General features: G+C 61.9%; 1 protein-coding gene across 2 annotated transcripts; it reads right to left on the bottom strand.

Moving 5' to 3' along the window:
* Window positions 1-2,036: 2,036 nt before the first annotated feature.
* On the bottom strand, window positions 2,037-16,498 carry NPAS4 (neuronal PAS domain protein 4). Of its 2 annotated transcripts, XM_055143155.1 has the most exons (10): window positions 16,353-16,486; window positions 11,539-11,648; window positions 7,082-7,438; window positions 6,204-6,355; window positions 5,923-6,025; window positions 5,536-5,809; window positions 5,251-5,360; window positions 4,849-4,984; window positions 3,292-4,727; window positions 2,037-2,789 (listed from the first exon to the last, which is right to left on the bottom strand). In XM_055143155.1, the coding sequence occupies exons 3-10, from the start codon at window positions 7,254-7,256 to the stop codon at window positions 2,761-2,763; spliced, it is 2,415 nt and encodes an 804-aa protein (XP_054999130.1). In that variant the 5' UTR covers window positions 7,257-7,438; window positions 11,539-11,648; window positions 16,353-16,486; the 3' UTR covers window positions 2,037-2,760. The 2 variants fall into 2 exon arrangements, with proteins under 2 accessions (XP_054999130.1, XP_004618495.1); XM_004618438.2 differs by lacking the exon at window positions 11,539-11,648 and having other exon boundaries at window positions 16,353-16,498.
* Between the last annotated feature and the right edge of the window lie 506 nt (window positions 16,499-17,004).

Genomic DNA, 17,004 nt, shown 5'->3' with positions numbered 1-17,004 from the left:
AAGGACTCAAGTGTGTGTCTTAGGAGGCGCCTTAGCTGCTATCCTAGTGCTCTGGCCTCAAATCCTGGGCCAGAGAAATAGTCCAAAGGTGAGGGCCCTCGACTCAACTCAGGGCTCAGCCTCCTTATAGGAGGATATAAACAGAGGCTTTCCCCCTTTCCCAGAATCTGACTTAAGAAGACCCTATGCCCCCCCCTTCCCCTCCCTTTCTTTTCCCAAATAAATGAATTGGGTTCTCTGCTTTCAGCCTCGACTGTCTGAAGACAGGAAATTGAGTAACTGAGCTGGAGCGGTAGTACAGGGGTTTGGGTGCTTGGCTTGCATGCAGCTGAGCAGGGTTCCATCCCCAGCTTCTCATGTGGTCCCCCGAGCACCACCAGGCGTAATTCCTGAAGGCAGAGCCAGGAATGACTGTATCACTAGCCCCCGAGCCTGGCCTGAGCACAGCCAGGTGTGACCCCAAAAAGCAAAGAAAACAAAGAACTAAAAGAAGCTGCGAACCTCGGGGCAGCTGGTCGCAGGGTCTGTCTGCTCCCCCCAGGGCTGAGCCAGGGGATGGGTGAGAGCAGGTGTAGGGGAGCCCCCAGAGTGCTCTCGGCCCCTGCGACCGGGAATGCTGGCAGCTGGATCTTATTTTTAGGTGGAGTGACTTGACCCACACCTGGTGGTGCTCAGGAATCACGCCTGGTGGGGCTTGGGGGACCCGCTGCAGGGCCGCCCTCCCCACTGTGCTCTCCCCAGCCCTCGGCACCTGCCATTCTTTCCCCTCTTTGAGGAATTCTCCACCTCACCATCGCTCTCGAGTCACTCGATGAACCCAAGTCTCTTTTGTCGCCTTTGTTTACTCAGAAACAAACACACACACCCCCGGCCCCATGATCCCAGCAGGCCCTGTCATCTCCCGTGTTTTGCAAAGTGTGTTTTGTGAGCCCCATTTCACCTGGGGAACAGGTCTGGCTCTGTGAGTAATTGCTGGGGGGTGAGTCCAGAACCTTCCAGAACCTTCCATCTCCCACCTGGTCTTCCTCCCCACTGTAACCGGTGGCTGTGGGACTCTCACCTTAGAAGGAAAGAGTATTTTTGAGAGTCTTTCCTTGGGGGTGGTATGTGGGGCCACTCCCCGCAGTGCTGTGCTGGAGAACAGACACAGGCCCGGCAGGCAGCCGCACCCCTGCTGCCTCTCCACCCTGGAAACATTTCCTCCGGACCCGCTGAGTTCTGTCCCGATCGGGAGCTGGGGGCTCCACTAAGGGCCGGCCAGGCCCAGCAGCCCCTCTCAGTGACCAGGTGGCACAGTGGGAGAGGACTCCGTTGTTTTGAGGGCCAGGTGCAGACAGCTCACTGGCATTTGTTTTTGTTCTTTTTTGGTTTTTTTGCTTTTTGGGTCACACCCGGCGATGCACAGGGGTCACTCCTGGCTCATGCACTCAGGAATTACTCCTGGCGGTGTTTGGGGGACCATATGGGATGCTGGGATTCGAACCCGGGTCAGCCGGGTGCAAGGCAAACGCCCTACCCGCTGTGCTATCGCTCCAGCCCCAGCTCACTGGCATTTGGGACGGTCCCTTCTGACCCAGCCCCAGTGTCTTCCTGGGTGGAGGAGGTGCTGACACGCCAGCGCAGGAGCTCGAGGCAGCGAGTCGGGGCTGTAGCGGCATTTGCGGTGCGTCCCCAGCCAAGGCACCGAGGTGGTTCTGGCTCCAGGAGAAGGTCAGGGCGCCCCGGGGAGGGCACTTCTCTGCAGCTGGAGTCCAGAACCTGTGTCCAGGAGCATGGCCAGCCCCGTCACCGGCCCCGAGCAGTCCGCCACCTCCAGGAGCAGAGGACACTCCTCGGCTGGCCCAGCACCGTCCAGGTAAGATGCTGCCTGTTCCCAGCCCGCCCGCTGCCCGCTGCGGCTGGGCCTCGTGCCCTGCATGTGGCTGAGTGAGCGGGTGCCCGAGCAAATGAAGACAGGCCAGGGCGACTGGGGGTTCACCCTTGGCCGCAACCCCCGCCCCCACTTCCCTATCCACAGCAGTGCAGGACACCAGGGCTACCAAAAAGGCAAACTGGACTTTATTATAAAGTTGGCTACAAAGTCACCGCAGCACCACGAGGTGGCCGCCTGGGCGGGTGCAGGCAGTCTGGGGGCCAGGAGAGCCCCGCACCAGGAGACGCACTCGGGCGAGCACACGCGTGACAGCGGCAGGACTGCCTTCCTCCAGCGGAAAGGAATGTCGCGTCTCTTCGCACCCCCCACCCCAGGCGCGGGGCGCAAAAGTCACAAGAAGGGCCGCCAGGGCGGCAGCGTCCACAGGAATTGAAATCCCGTTACTGGTGTGTAGAGAATTCTACGTGGGTGTCAAGGGCCCCGAGGGGCACGGGTGGGCCCGTGGGCAGGGCCTTTCCCCCACCAAGGCCTGGCGGGGGTGGGGATTTGGCCCCCAGGAGTGGAGAAGTGACCCAGGCCCATGGGGCAGCGTGGGGGGGAAGTGAGACTCCCCCATTCTCCGCTTGAAATCCCATTCAAGGAAACTCACTACGAGTGAATACAGATTGAAAGGGAAGCTGGGGTGTCCAGGAGTGTCTACATTTTAAAAAGAAGCTCCCCTCCCCTGGCCCGCCCACCCCCTCCCCCCAAATCCTGCAAGGCCTGGGGAATCAGATATATCCCCCTCCGGCCTCCAGAATCCCCCCAGCAGTTCCGGGGGGGTGGAGAGCGGCTCCACGTCTTGATGACAATATGCCATACTTGACGACGTTAAGTCACAGACTTATTCAAAACGCTGGTTCCCCTCCACTTCCATCTGCAGAGAGATACAGGGAGAGGGAGATGGTCAGCAGGGCCTCGAAGGGACCGCGGGCTAAGGCTGGGCTGCTGTGGGGACACCTGGACCGGATGACTGACCCCCCCCCCCACAGAGCCTGGAAGACCAGGGAGCCATCGGGCCAACAGTTTAGAAAAGGAGCCGGCGATGGGCATAAGGTCAGCCCCACCCATTTCCCGAGTGCCTGCCATCTCGCTCTAGGGGGCAAGGACTCGGGGTACACGACCCTCCTCCATTCTCTTTCGGGCTGTTGTCTGAGCTCAGCACCTTCCTTTGTGAGGACCTCGAGGGTCTTCATCGAGGCCCCTCGAGGATTAAGAGGCATACGCTCTAGGAGTCAGTGCCACGCTCCTTGCCCGGCCCTCCAGGCTCCCTTGTCCAGAACCTTCTGACCAGGGCGCTCCTCGCTCCCTCCCTGCACTCCCCTGGGGCACCCCGTTCACAACCCCGAGTCCCTTGGCGGGGGCGGGGCCCAGCTCACCTTTATGGAAGCTGTCTTGAACTTGGCTCTGGAGTTGATGCAACTCATCAGTATACCCATCGTAGGGGAAAGCTGAGACACCTGTCTCAAAGGCGGTTTCATAGGTGGCCAGGTCCTCCAGGAAGCTATGGTCTTCTGGGGACAGGTTGTTGCAAGGCGAAGGGGTCCCTGCCGGGACGGCGGCCTCGGGCTCCCCGGAGCCCCACTCCCCACTGGGGTCTGGGCTGGAGAGATCCATGAAGATGTCTTCCACGGGCATCTCCTCCAGGAATAGGTTGTTGGAACCCGCCAGGAAGTCCAGCTCCTGGCACTTCCAGGGCTTCAGGTCCAGGCTGAGCACAGGGGGGCCGGCCCCCGACAGGGACAGGTTGGGGTTCAGCGGCTCCAGTCCTCCGAGTGACTCCAGGCCGCCGGCGCCGGCCTCGGCCGAGAAGGGCCTGTCTGAGCCCTGGGCCAGCTGGCCAATCTGCTGGATGAGCCGTTCGATCTCACTCTGCGCCTTCTCCGAGTAGTGGAAGAAACTCTGCTTGACGGGCGAGGCCTCGGGGGTGAGCAGGCCTTCGGGCACCAGGGGCACGTCCACGGAGAGCGGGCCCCGGAGCTGGGCGAGGGCCAGGAGTGTGCAGTCCCCATTACCAGGGCTGCTGGGGCTCGGGGGCAACTTCTCATAGAGAAAACTGCAGCCCTCCTGGGCGAAGTACGTCTTGGGGGGATTGGGGCTGAGCGGCTCCGGGAAAGTCTGGCCGGGGCTGCTCAGGTGGGCCTGAAAGGCCGTCGTGGGTGGGGTCAGCTGCTCCTGGGTGGGGCTGCCCAGCGGCTCAGGAAAGGTGGCCGTGCTGGGCAGCAGCTGGTCTGGGAAGGATGAGGCTCCGGCCCCCAGCACGTCTTCATAGCCGCCGACGGCCGCTTCGGTCAGCTGGCCCGGGAGTGGGCTGGTCAGCGGCTCCGGGAAGGTGGCGCTGCTGGGGGTCAGCTGCTCAGAGAAGGTGGCCGTGCTGGGGGTCAGCTGCTCGTGGAGAGCACCCGAGGCGGTGGGCAGGTGGGTCTGGAAGGGCTCGTGGAGGCTGAAGAGGAAGGCGCAGCCCCCCAGCTGGTGGGGCGTGTAGGGGGGCGTGCACACGAGGTCCTTGCTCAGCTCGGCCTGCAGGGGCGGCTCTGCGCCGGCCGGGAAGGTCAGGTAAGTGAAGCTCGGCTCCTTGCGGGGCCGCCGAAGCTCTTCTGACGTGGAGGCAGCCCCCAGTTCGGGGGCGCCGGAGAAACTGGTGCTCCTGGGGCCCGCTGGGGCAGGGGTGAACAGGGGGTCAGGGCTGGAGCACTGCTCCTGGCTGACCATGGCCTGCGGGAAGGGGGTCAGTGCGGCGGGGGTGCCCAGGAGGTAGCCGGGCTGGCTGTTTTCCGAGTTCAGCTGCTGGCGGAGGCTCCAGGCCTCTGTGTCACTGGAGAGAGAAGGGGCAGCAGGTAAGGGCTTGCTGTCCACTCCCAGCAGTGTCCATCCAGACGCGTCTCCTGCCCACCGCCGCTGCCCCCCCCCCGCCAGGTCCCGGCCTTGCAGTTCACCTGATCGGGTAGTTGTTGGCAGTGATGGGCCCCTCCAGGCCTTCTGAGTATAACAGGCAGTAAACCCACGCCCAGCCGCCGGCCTTGGCTTGCAGCCGCACCACCATCTCGGCCTGAATGTCTCCATTCTCAGCCACTGGGGAAGGGAAGAGGAGAAACAGCGTTAGGGTACGGCCAGGCCACACTGTCTGAGCCCCCCTGCCCTGAACTGGGGTATCCGGGACCTCCTGTTGCCTGACTGTCCTGCTAACCTGCACCCCTCAGCTCCCAACCTTGACCTCACCACCTGGACTCCCCCAGTTCTGCTTCTGGCCCAGAGCATCCAAAACCATTGGCCCCTGGGCTCTGCAAGCATGAGACTTGAGCCCCGTGGTCCCTGCCAGCCCGGCCTTGGACACTCACACAGTCGGTAGTGCTGAGCAGAGGCGTGGCCCAGGTCCTCGGGGTGCAGCAGTCCGTACCATGACTTACAGAGCAGTTCAGTGCGCTCGTAGCCCAGGTAGATTTGGACGCTGGGGAGGTGGAAAGGGCGAGGTCAGCTTCCTGTTGTCCCTGCTCCCTGCCCAGGCGTCTCACTGCCCGTCAGTGCCTTGGCCCTCTGCAGCCCCCTTCCCCCTGACACCAAAATCTAGGGTCCCCTCATCTCTGCCCCGTCTCCCCCTCCTAGAGTCCGAACTCTGAACTTACCTCTCAGAGATGTCTAGGAGGGCCAGATCCTTGGCGTGGCGGCTCTGGAACATAGCCAGGAAGAGGGAGGCGGGGCCGGGGCCGGGGCCTGGGCCGGGTCCAGGGCGGGGCCTCGGCTCCAGGGGTGCACAGAAGGCTGTGAACACGGGGTTGCCTGCCCAGTAGGCTCCAGGCGGGTGAGCGTGGAAGCGGCCGCGGATTAGCACCAGTTTGTTGCCGGCACTCTGGCGCCTGAGGGACTTGGAGGTGTTGAAGCGACAGCGGAAGAGACGGTCTAGAGGGGCAAAGAGAAAGACTGCTGAGATGGGGGCTGAGCTGAGGGAACGGCGGGCTGGGCGGGGCGGGCAGCAAGGGGGGTACAAGGAGGGAGGAGAAGCGGGCACTCACCAGTGTCCAGAGCCGAGTGCAGGGTGAGCTGCTGGCGCACAGTTATGTGGTCAGCGGGGTCAATGATGTCGTAGATGCTGTCTCCTTGAGCCACCAGATCCACCTGCAGGAAGGGGAGAGAAGGAACTGGCCATCAGTGAAGGTGGTGGGCGCTCCTGCCATGTGGCGTCCTGCAGGGGACAGCCCCGCCCTCCCCAGGGTCTCACAGGTGGAAGCTCATCATCTTCCCTGTGTGCCCGAACCCACACCGAGACCCCCCCAGAGACTCCCCCAGCACTCACCATGGAGTGGCCCAGGTGGTCGCTCACACTCTCGGACAGATACAGCAACTTCCCCTCCGCTGTGAACGCCAGCAGGAATCCGGGGAGTGCTGCCACGATGTCTTCAAGCTCCTGGGCTGAGAGCAGCCCCGTGGGGCCAGCCAGAGGAGAGCCTGCAGGGCGAGGAGATATGGTGAGTCCGGAGGAAGACCAGGGTGGCACCGCAGAAGGGCGGAAAGGCCCGAGCGTTGGCCATCCCAGAGGGTTTCTGACGGGCACTGCCTCTGAGCACACCTGTTGACCCACTGCCCGCAGCTCTTTGCCGGGAACCTGTTGCTGGACCTCCCCAGCCCGCCCGCCCTGAGCCTTCTCAGTCAGGGAGGGAGCCCGAGCTCGGAGCGCGGGGACGGCAGAGCCTCCGGCAGCTCCCAACTGGCCCAGCGCTTCAGGACCGCGGACAGCGCCAGGGCTCCGGGCGCGCCGGCACCGTGGACAGCGCCTCCCTCCCGCGGGCTGCGAGCGCGTCTGTTCAGCACCTCGGACAGCGTCTACGCTTCTCCGGGCTGAGCAGCTACATCCCCGAAACTTCCAGGCTTCTCTGCCCGGGTCTTGGGGAGCGCCTCTGAGCTGATGGGGACCGGGGACCCTCTGGGATGGCTCTCCTCCTGCCGTGAGTCCAGCACCGGGGACACGATCCAGGCTCTAGTCTAACCCGCACCCAGAGCTGCGGGGCAGCATGGACTGAGCTTGCAGGGGGATTTCCTGGCTTCCCCCAAATGCTTTCTCTGCCCGGTCGCAGACACAGCCCTAGCAGAGGGACTGTCCCAGAGGGGTCTCTCCCTTCCACTCTCCCCAGGAACCCCGAGCTCGGGTTTCTTACAGACCCCCCAGGGGCTCACCTCCGGCAAAGAAGACGCCCTTGCGAGTGTAGATGCAGGCGAGACTCATGATGTGCAGATAGGAGAGCCGGACCTTGTCCGCTTCGGCCAGCGGCAGCAGCTCCTTGAGGTTCCGGATCTCCGCGTTGATCTGGTCCCGGCGCGCCTTAGAGGCGCCCTTGGTGGAGCGGTACATGGCTCGCGGCTGCGGAGCTCCAGGCCGGCGCCCCGGACACCTGCGTTCGCGTCCCGCCGCGCCGGTGGCTGCCTCTTCCCGGCTTCCCCGTCTCTCGCTCAGGCGCTCACTCTCTCTCCTCTCCTGGGCTCTGCTCGGCTGCGCTGCCCCCCTCGCCTGCCGGCTCCCGCCTTATATAGCTCCTGCCGGGCGTGGGGGGCAGGCAGAGAGAAGGGGGGCGGGCGAGAGGGAGGCTGGGCTAAGCAAACTGCAGCGGGAGCCGTTGGCTGGGGAGGGGGGGCCTCCTCCCCCCTCCCTGCGTCCACGTCATCTCGTGACGTAGAGCGAGAGCGGGAGGGGGGCTGCAGGGAGGGGGAGCTGGAGGCTGCGGAGGGGGCGCCGCGTTAGGAAGCCTGCTAAGGGGGTGCGGGGACCCAGGCGCATGGGTGCATTCTGCAGAGGGGCAGGGGGTGAGGATGCGTGCAGCCCCCTGCAGGAGCGTGGAGGGAGGTCCTGCTTCCACATTTTTATCGGTGGAAAGGAGGAGGAGCAGGGTGGTCCCCAAGTGCCCCTCACTGTTTGCCAGACAAAGGTCACGTGGGAGGGGGGAAGCCTTTTCCTCGCCCCCTCCCAGGTCGCCCCTGGGTCTCCTCCCCCGGGACCACTCAAGCTGGGATTCCCTTAGTCACTTTTAAAGCCTAAGCCCCCTCCCTGGGCAAACCGGGACTGAGGTGAAAAAGGGGCATCCCCAGGGGGCTGAACCCCTCTGGTGGCGGGAAGGGGCCTGGAAGACGTGCCCACCTACGGCCGTACAGATCCCCCTCCCCACCGCGGCGCCTGCGGCAGTCCCCCCCCCCCTTCCCGGCCCCCTGAGGAGCCGCAGCTTCTGTCAAGGGAAACTGAGGCCGGCCCCGGGCACTGAGGCGCCGGGTCTGACCCACCCCCCCCAGCTCCCCCCGCCCCGCGCGGTCCCGCCTTCACAGGAGACTGCGGGCTCCCCGGGCCGGGGGCGGGGGCGGCGCCGGGGAATCCCCGAACCTTATTAGGAAGCGGCTGGGCGCGGCGGGCGGGGCTGCGCCTCCGCACGGCGCCGGCTCCCCCTGCTCCCCGCTGCCGGCTCCCCTCCGCACCGCGCCGGCTCCCCTCCGCACCGCGCCGCCCCCCCCTGCTCCCCGGCTTCCCCCCACCGGGCTCCCCTGCTTGACCCCCGCTCCCCTCCCTTCTCCTGGGCTCCAGGAGCGCCACGGACACATCCCACGTGGGGTCACCCCTCCTCCCGCGCTGGGCATCCCGGACCCTTGTATCCCGGGTGCCCCCCTCACTGCCTCTGGCTGCCCTCCTCCCCCTGTACCCCTCCCCACCTTTGGAGCCAGGACCCCTCGCACTCCACATCCCCCTGCCGGCTTGTTTGTGGCCAGCTCACTGCCTGCTTGGGCACCCTCAGCCCCCACTGTCCCCTCCTGGCTCTTCCTCTTGGGGACCCTGCTCACCTCACCCCCCTCTTTCCTTCTTTTCTTTTGCCACCGATGCTGCTTCTCCTCTGGGCCAAGGGCCCCCCCCCCCCGTCCCCAGTGCCATAAATGGAGGAGGAAGTGGCCTGGGCCCTCTGGAGAGGGGCTGGGAATGAGGCCACTTGCAGAGGAGGGGCAGGGGCGGCCTGATTGCAGGAGCCACTGGGGAAGGGAGAGAAACTCAGATGCCAAGAAAAAGTTTGGGGTCAAGGAGCACATGGGGGGCATGGGGGCGAGTAGGGGGGGCAGGGGTCAGGGTGTTGGTCCTCACCCCTTGAGTCATGTTGGCAGGGGTCTTTCCTTATCCTGTGTGGAGGGGACTGCTGTGACGGAAGGAAGGGGTGCCTGTCTCTCACAGTCTGACCCCATTAACCTAGGGGACAGGAAATGCCCCCTTAAGGATTCCACGTGCCACTTTCCTCTGGCTGAGCATCCCTTCGGAGAAGCCCCTGGACACCCCCGTCCTCCCTTCTCTATGCTCCAGTGGTCTTCCCATGCACACACCCCCTCCACCCTCCCTGGCAGCAAGGGGGCTCTGAGGTGCCTGTCAACAACCAGGGGTCTGTCCCCACGTGCCATCTGCAACAGCAGCCTGCCTGGGCGCTGTCCGTGGTCCTGAACCAAAACACCAGGCCCGTCCCACTGGCCAGGGTCAGCCTGGGCCGCCCAAGGAGTGTGGAGCCCACACAGGTCTTGGAAGGGGGGGCCCAGTGGGCCATCCACGTTCTCGTCTGAGAGTGGACATGTGAGGGGCTTCGGCGGGGGGGGGGGCAAGATTTCTGAGCTCTAGAAGGGAAACGAGTGTGGGGGCAGGAGGGAGAGAACTGGGCTCAAGGAAACAGCCCTTGGAATTTTCCAGGAGAATGGACTTTGATGGGGGGGAAGGCATTGTGGAAGTGAAGAAGGGTCTAGAAAGGGATGAGGGGGGGTAAAGAGGGCTCTGCTGTCCCACCCACACAGAGCTGAGGAGCCCTGGATGCCCTCCCTAATGTCTTCTCTCCCTAGGCCGGCCCCACTCCCCTCTAGCTCCCTCCTCCACGGCGCTATTTTTAACCATGCAGAACCAAAAATAGGTTGGCAGCAGCTTCAGGCCGTGGGAGAGGAACTATTTATATCACCAGTGACGGTTCCAAAATAGCAAGCAGGAGGAGGGGGGCGGCTGGCACACTAGAGAGCTCCTGGCCGCTGCTAAAAATACAGGCAGTGTGAGTCATCCTGGCCTGGCTGAGTCACCCACTCTCCCCCCAAGAGGCGGCGGCGGCAGCAGCAGCGGAACAAGCTAAGAACTGAAAGCTGAGATGGGGGAGGCACCAGCGCCCTTGGCTTTGGGGAAGTGGGCAAGGAAGTGAGTTGGGAGAGGGGCTTTGGGGAGAATATGCAGAGGAATGGGGGGGCGCAGGAGCCACTCAGATGTGCTGTGTGAGCTTGCAGCTGGGGAGCTGGGAGAGGAGGTTGGGGCTACTGGCAGGCTGCAGGCTGTGAGGAGATGCATGTGTGCATGTAGGAGCCTTGGACCCCCTTGCTGGCATGTCTGTCTGCCTGCAGGGGTCTTGGTAGCTGCATGACTCTGTCCCTGGATATTTTGTGTTCACCTGGGGCAGCATCTGTGCCTGGCTTTGCAAAAATGTTGATGGCTTCCTGTGTCGGGTCTAGCTCTGTGTGGGTGCATGTAGGTATTTCAATGTTTGCATCATGCGGGATGCCTCTGACCCCGTGTGGGATTCCGTCCACATCCACATCTGCTCTGCACCTTTCTTGCTCAGCATTTGCTGGGCCTGCAAAGATTTGCATGTGTTTCAGCTCAGTGCACCTTTTGTGGCCCGTCTGGTGTCACCTGGGCTCTTGCACCATCTCCCACTTGCCCTGTCCAGCCAGCCTTCACGCTTCCTCCTAGCCCTTGACTTCCAACCAATTGCTGAGGCCTCTATTTTGATTGCAATCACCAGTACAAAGATGGAGAAAGGGAACCCCGGTATGACACATTCCCTCCCAAACCATCCCAAATCTTCCCTGGCTTGCAGGAGTAAGTGGTTTTCCATCACTCCATATTTGGGGAGTTGAAGGGAGAGAAGGGCTTTCTTTAGTTCTTTAAAAAAAATCCCTGGTGTGGGCACAGGCATGCACAGCACGCACACACATGCGCGCACACACACACCGAGAGAGAGAATGAGAGAAAAAAATATCAAGGTCCCTTCTTTATTGAGAGGCGCGCACAGCTGTTGCCATGGCAACCCGCCCACTCCTTCCCCGAAAAATCAAGAAGAGGTGATGGCATCGAGGAGGGATTGGCTGGTTTCTTTCTTTATTATTTTTTCCCGAAAAAGGGCTTTTTATAGCAAGAACAGGCAGTGAGATTCCTTGCCCCTGTCTTGCATAGCTTTATTGGGAATCTGGAGGGACCTGGCCCCTCCCTGGTTCTGAAAAGAGGAGAATACGTGTTCTCCAGGGATTTCGAGGAGGGCGAGCTCCCGGGAGCCAGCTGGAGGCTGGCAGGGAGATTTTTCAGAATGATAGGGAGACTCCAGTTTAGGAAGACTTTGGGAGATTTGGGGGCAAGAATCTTGACAGACAGCGGGATGTCAAGTGTATGCTGTCTTGAGCAGAGGGAGAGGGTGGGGGCATGCAAGTCCCCCATGGCAAACAAGCTAATCTCAGGCAATGGGGCTCCAGGAAGATTCATTCATGGAACCGGGAGGGCCTCAAGTCCCTAGCAGATCCCAATAGACTCACGCCCCAGGGAAAATGGAGCAACAGGCAGGTGAAGGGTGGAAGGTGAAAGCTTCGAGGCTCACCTTTGCTTCTTCGAGCCCCAGCCTGCATCTTGAGGCTTCTCCAAAGCCTGGCCACCGGCCACTGCAGCCACATCACTCTCTCAAGCAAACTGTAGCCTCCTGCCAAATGCCTGGATGGTGGACAGGAAGGGATTCTTCGTTTCCTCTTTGCTTGGCTTACTACGGAAACGGGGTCACTCGGCGCTGAGGCTGAGCCAGGCCAAGGAGCTGACTCTGGAGACAGTCAGGCCTCAGCAGGGATGGGGAGCAGAGGGCTGACGAAGGGCCCAGACTGGCTCCATTAGACCTGTGCTCACGACAGAGCTGCCATGATTTTGCTCATTTGACAGATGGCGGGACCAGACTCAGAGGCAGAGAACGACTTCCTCCGTCACACAGCAACTCCCTGGCCGTGCTGGATCCAAAGCCCAGCTCCAGACCCCAAACCTGGGCGCCTTCTCTCATACCATGGGGCAGAGAGGAACCTGCAAGCTCTGGCCTCAGGCCAAATCTGGCCCACTGAGTGCTTTTGTCAATAAAGATTTATTGGCGCAGAGCCTACAGTCTTCCCTTGACAGGATGCCTCATCCTGTTTTCACCCAAATAGCAGAGTCAAGCCATTGCAACAAGAACTTCATGGCCTAAAGGCCCAAAATATCTGCCTGCTACCCTTCCACGATGGTAGCTGCCTTTTATTTTATTTGACTATTTTGTTTGTTTTGGGGTCACACCCAGGGATGCTCAGGGCTTACTCCTGGCTCTGCATTCAGGAATCACTCCTGGTAGTGCTTGGAAGAGCATATTGGATGCTGGGGGTCAAACCCCAGTTGGCCTCATGCAAAGTAAACACCCTCCCTGCTGTTCTCTCTCTCTGGCCCCGTTGGCTGCCTCTAGGATAGAGCACGGACCCCGCCAGGAGCATCTCTGCTGCCCAAAGCTGCGCTTCACCTCCCTTTGCTAGCCCGAATGTCACAGGACAGTCACGCCCCAGCACCATCCAATTTTGAGAGACTGAGCAGCCTGATGGATCACTCATTTCTAGCCCTTTCATGCTGTGTAGACAGGGTCTCCCCGTGTAGGAGGGACTCCCACCCACTCCTCCCTTGATGCGGGAACCCAGAAGCAGAGGCAGCGCCCTCCCCACTCCCGCCCTGGCCCCAGCCTCAGGATAGCATGTCAGGAACGGGGAATCTCACACTGATGATTAAGAATGTTGCCGGGGGACTGGAGCGATAGTACAGTGGGGAGGGCATCTGCCTTGCAAGCAGCCGACCTGGGTTCGATCTCCAGCATCCCATATATGGTCCCCCGAGCACTGCCAGGATTAATTCTGGAGTGCAGAGCCAGGAATAAGCCCTGAGCATCGTCGGGTGTGACCCGAAAGCAAAATAATAATAATAATAATAATAATAATAATAAAATGTTGCCAGGATGGGCCTGAGTGAGAGTACAGCTGGTATGGTGCTTACCTTGCACACAACTGACCCAGGTTTGATCCCCAGCACCCCACATGGTCCCCCAAACACCTCCATGCGTGATCCCCGGGTGCAGTCACAGAATAAAGCCTGAGCACCACAGGATATTGCCAAAAGGGCAAAATGACAGTAGTGCCTTGTCTGTGGGGGTCTTCAGCCCCCGAGCCCCCAGTCTCACTCAGGAGAATTCCAACCTTCCCCCACAAGGTTGGGGACACACCGCGAATAGGAGGGAAACCCAGACTTTCAGCCCTGAGCTCCTCACACTAGACTGTTCCTCTGTGGCTCTGAAGCCAGGAGGGATGCGACGGTCCAGTCCCTCCACCCTGAGGCCCGTGCAGCTCCAGCAGGTGGGCGCGGCTGTCTCGAGGCTGCGTCTCAGCAGGCTCCCGCCTTCCTCCCGGGGCCTTTTCATTATGTTATTACTTCCCCAATTCTACTGCATAGGGGAGGACTCGGAACATTTCATCTATTTATGGTTATGGAATCAACACAGCTCATGTGAACAGCATCGAGCAGAAACCCACGCGAGGCGCTGGGCCGAGGCAGGAATGGGTGGGAAGGGATGGCGCAGAGAGGGCACGTGACCCCAGATGTGCTCTGCGGAGGGAAGATGCTGACCTATACACACCTTCTAAATGCAGGGGGGCCGTGCTCCTCGTAGCACTGTGGGGACAGGGGCAGGGAAGGGGATGTGTGCATTGGCCCTGCCCTTCCAGGAACTGCAGTCTAGCAGACAGACAGACACCCCATCACCAGAACCACCATCAGCACCACCACTGTCAACATTACCATCAGCACCATCAGCATCACCATCAGCACCACCACCATCACCATTACCATATCACCATTACCATGACATCACCACCATCAGCATCACCACCATCACCATTACCATATCACCATTACCATGACATCACCACCATCACCGTTACCATATCACCATTAGCATCACCATCAGCACCACTCAGCACATCACCATATCACCATTACCATGACATCACCATCAGCACCACCATCAGCACAGCACCATATCACCATCATAATCATCACCATTATCACCATTAGCACCATCAGCATCACCACCACCATCACCCCCACCCCCACTATTTTTTTTTGTTTTTTGGGTCACACCCGGCGATGCACAGGGGTCACTCCTGGCTCTTCACTCAGGAATCACCCCTGGCGGTGCTCAGGGGACCATATGGGATGCTGGGATTCGAACCCGGGTCGGCCGCATGCAAGGCAAACGCCCTACCCGCTGTGCTATCGCTCCAGCCCCCCACCCCCACTATTACCATCACATCACCACCACCATTGCCACCACCACCATCAGCACCATCCCCACCCCCATCCCCACCACCATTCCTACCCTCACCACCATCTCCATCACTCTCACCAGCTCTTGGGTAGCTCGGCACCGTTGGCACTGTCCGCACGCCCTCTCGGGCCGGGGAATTCCTCCTTGCCTGCTGGTCCCTCCGGCTGGGCCAGCGGCCGCTGCCCAGACCCCCACGGCCCCTGTGCTCCTGTCCATGCACTGCTCATCGCTGAGCTCTGCTGCCCATCAGCCTCACCCAGACTCCAGAGTCCGGGGGCCCAGCAAGGCCTCAGGCGTGGGGGTGTCCGGGGGCAGTGACTCTGGAACCAAGCCGGGAGCACCCGGGCTGGCTGGAAGAAGGGGCAAGGCATTGGGGGACAAAGTTGGGGTGAGTGGGCTGAGAAGCCAGAGGGCCTCCCCAAAGAGGGGTGAGAGCTGAGGGGGTTGCTGGGCACGCAAGTGTGTGCCGTCATGAGTGGGCCCCAACCAAGGACGGCTGCCCCCAGAGAAGGGCAGCGGGGGGTCTCTGGGCCCCCGGGGGGCCAGGTTCCTGCTCCCGGGTCACAGACAGGGCGAGTGGCGAGGGGGGGAGCGTGGCGGGGCCAACGGGCCTGAGGCCCCGCAGTCGTGGGGAAGGTGCCTCTGCAGGGAGGGGCCCAGAGTTCAGGCTCCTTCACAGTGACCAAGTGCCTCAGTTTACCCATCTGTTAAAGACGGGTGTGCGGAGCATGATAGCAGCCCCCCACCAAGGGTTGATGCATACGGAAGGGGCCTCACCCTGGAAGGGCTGGCATCAAAGTCTGGAGCGGCACCGTGGCCTGTGGGGTGCTGAGGTGGGCACTGGACCAGGATGAGGCAGGTCTGGGGGCAGTGAGTCTGGAACTGTGGCCTGGGGACCCCGGCTTTGGAGAGCACTGGACGGGCCAGGCCCGAGAGAGAAGGAAGCAACGAAGTGGGGGGCGGAGGCTGAGGCACCGGGCATCTCCGCACCCATCACTGCCTCGCTTGGTCTCCTGGGCTTAGTGTGTCCTGGGCCCAAAGTGCCCCACCCTCCCTCCGTGCCCGCCATCTTTCCAGAGCTGACCCGAAGGTGAGCCAACCAGGGTACAGACCCATGACCCAGACCCCCTCCTAGACCCGGTGACCGCGAACTTCTTTCTACCTTAGTTTGGGTGAGCGTGAAAAGTGGGGGCACTGGGGCTGAGGCAGTAGAGGAGACCCTCTAGGAGTCATCACGAGGGGCCCCCGGGTGGAGCAATGGCCCCATGTGTAGGGCACTGGCCGATCCCGCGGCCAGCCCAAGTGCAATCCTGGGGACCCTGTATGGGCCCCCGAGCCCTGCCACGAGTGATCCCTGAGCACTGCCGGATGAAGTGCCCCCAGAAAATAAAAAAAAACAGCCCCTCCAAGTGACCCCCGCCCTGTGAGTCAATGAATCATCTCAAGAAGGGGCTGGCAGGCGGGGCTGGAGCAATGGCACAGCGGGTCGGGCGTTTGCCTCCACACAGCCAACCCGGGTCCGATCCCCAGGTTTCCATATGGCCCCCAAGGCCCTCCCTGAGCACAGAGCCAGGAGCAAGCCTTGGGCATCGCCAGGTGTGGCCCCCCAAACAAAACGGAAGAGAAGGGGTTGGTGGATAGACCATGTGACCGGCCACAGGCTGGAAGGCCCTCGGGGACAGGAAGCTGCTGTCCAGCTCAGTCCACATGTCACAGATAAAGTCTGTGCTGGAGGGTCTGGGGACAGTCCTGGCGGGTCTGAGTCTGACTCTAGGCAGCTCCTCCTTGCAGGCCTCAGTTTCCCTCCTGGTACTGTGGCGGTGTCAGGGTGGGAGCTGTGTGGGAGCGGACAGATTTCTGGGCGTGAACGTGACCCCGGTGCTCAGATCCTGGTGAACTCCGTCTCCTCTAAAGCCAAGTTCTCTGCCAGGATGCCCAGGGCCACCTGGTCCTATAGACCTGGGGACATGCCTGGTGCGTCCAACCAACCCACCCATCAAGGACCCCTCTTCCAGGTCCAGGCGGGCGCTGGGACTCACCGTTCCAGGGATCCAAGGGCTGCGAGACACGCCCCGGGTCATCTTCACAGTGGTGTCGAGAGCCCCGTTAGGCAAGGCTCGCTGGGCAGCTACCCGGGAAGAGGTTGGCCACACGCTCGCACGCCTCATCCTCATCCTGCCCTCGTCGACGCCATCCACCACGTGCTCGTACACGCCGTGGACCACGGACACGCTGTGGACCACGCTCGTTCCTGGGAGACGCCGGAGCGTCTGCCGTGTCCCCTCCCGGCACGGCCAGGCCCTGCTCAGCACCGTCACGCAGGCGCCTGGCACAAGGGCCTCGAGGTCAGCAGTGCTGGGGAGCGCCTTGCCACGGTCCCAGCCTCAGCACTTCATGCTCCGGCCATGACCTTGGCCAATCTGTCTCTGCAGGGCTGCCTCAGTTTCCCCTTCTGTGCACGGGAGTGGAAAGGGCCACGCCAGGGTCCAGGGCGGGGCCCGCTCTCCTTGGTCCAACTTGCTCCCCACTGGGCCGGGCTGGCTTGGACTTGCCTTGGGGTCCCCGAGAAGTCTCCCTGGGCCTGGACTGGCCACTCGCCTTCCAAGAGTCCTCGGGCGCTCTGGGGAGACACAGGCACCGCCAGCCGGGGGCAGGGAGTCCCGCGGGCAGCCCTCCCCCAGCCAGCCCGCC

This window comes from Sorex araneus, chromosome 6 (assembly GCF_027595985.1).
Source record: "Sorex araneus isolate mSorAra2 chromosome 6, mSorAra2.pri, whole genome shotgun sequence".
In the NCBI taxonomy this organism is placed as follows: domain Eukaryota; kingdom Metazoa; phylum Chordata; class Mammalia; order Eulipotyphla; family Soricidae; genus Sorex; species Sorex araneus.
The sequence above is the reverse complement of the archived record's forward strand: the minus strand, read 5'-3'. Positions and strand labels throughout refer to the sequence as shown.

Bases quoted from the DNA above. Each gene is read 5' to 3' on its own strand.
- NPAS4 (XM_004618438.2), bottom strand. From the start codon at position 7,256: ATGTACCGCTCCACCAAGGGCGCCTCTAAGGCGCGCCGGGACCAGATC. The intron at 6,026-6,203 runs GTGAGTGCTGGG...CCCTTCCTGCAG, and splicing joins ACCACCTGGGCCACTCCATG to GTGGATCTGGTGGCTCAAGG. The intron at 4,985-5,250 runs GTGAGTGTCCAA...TCCCTTCCCCAG, and splicing joins TGCTCAGCACTACCGACTGT to TGGCTGAGAATGGAGACATT.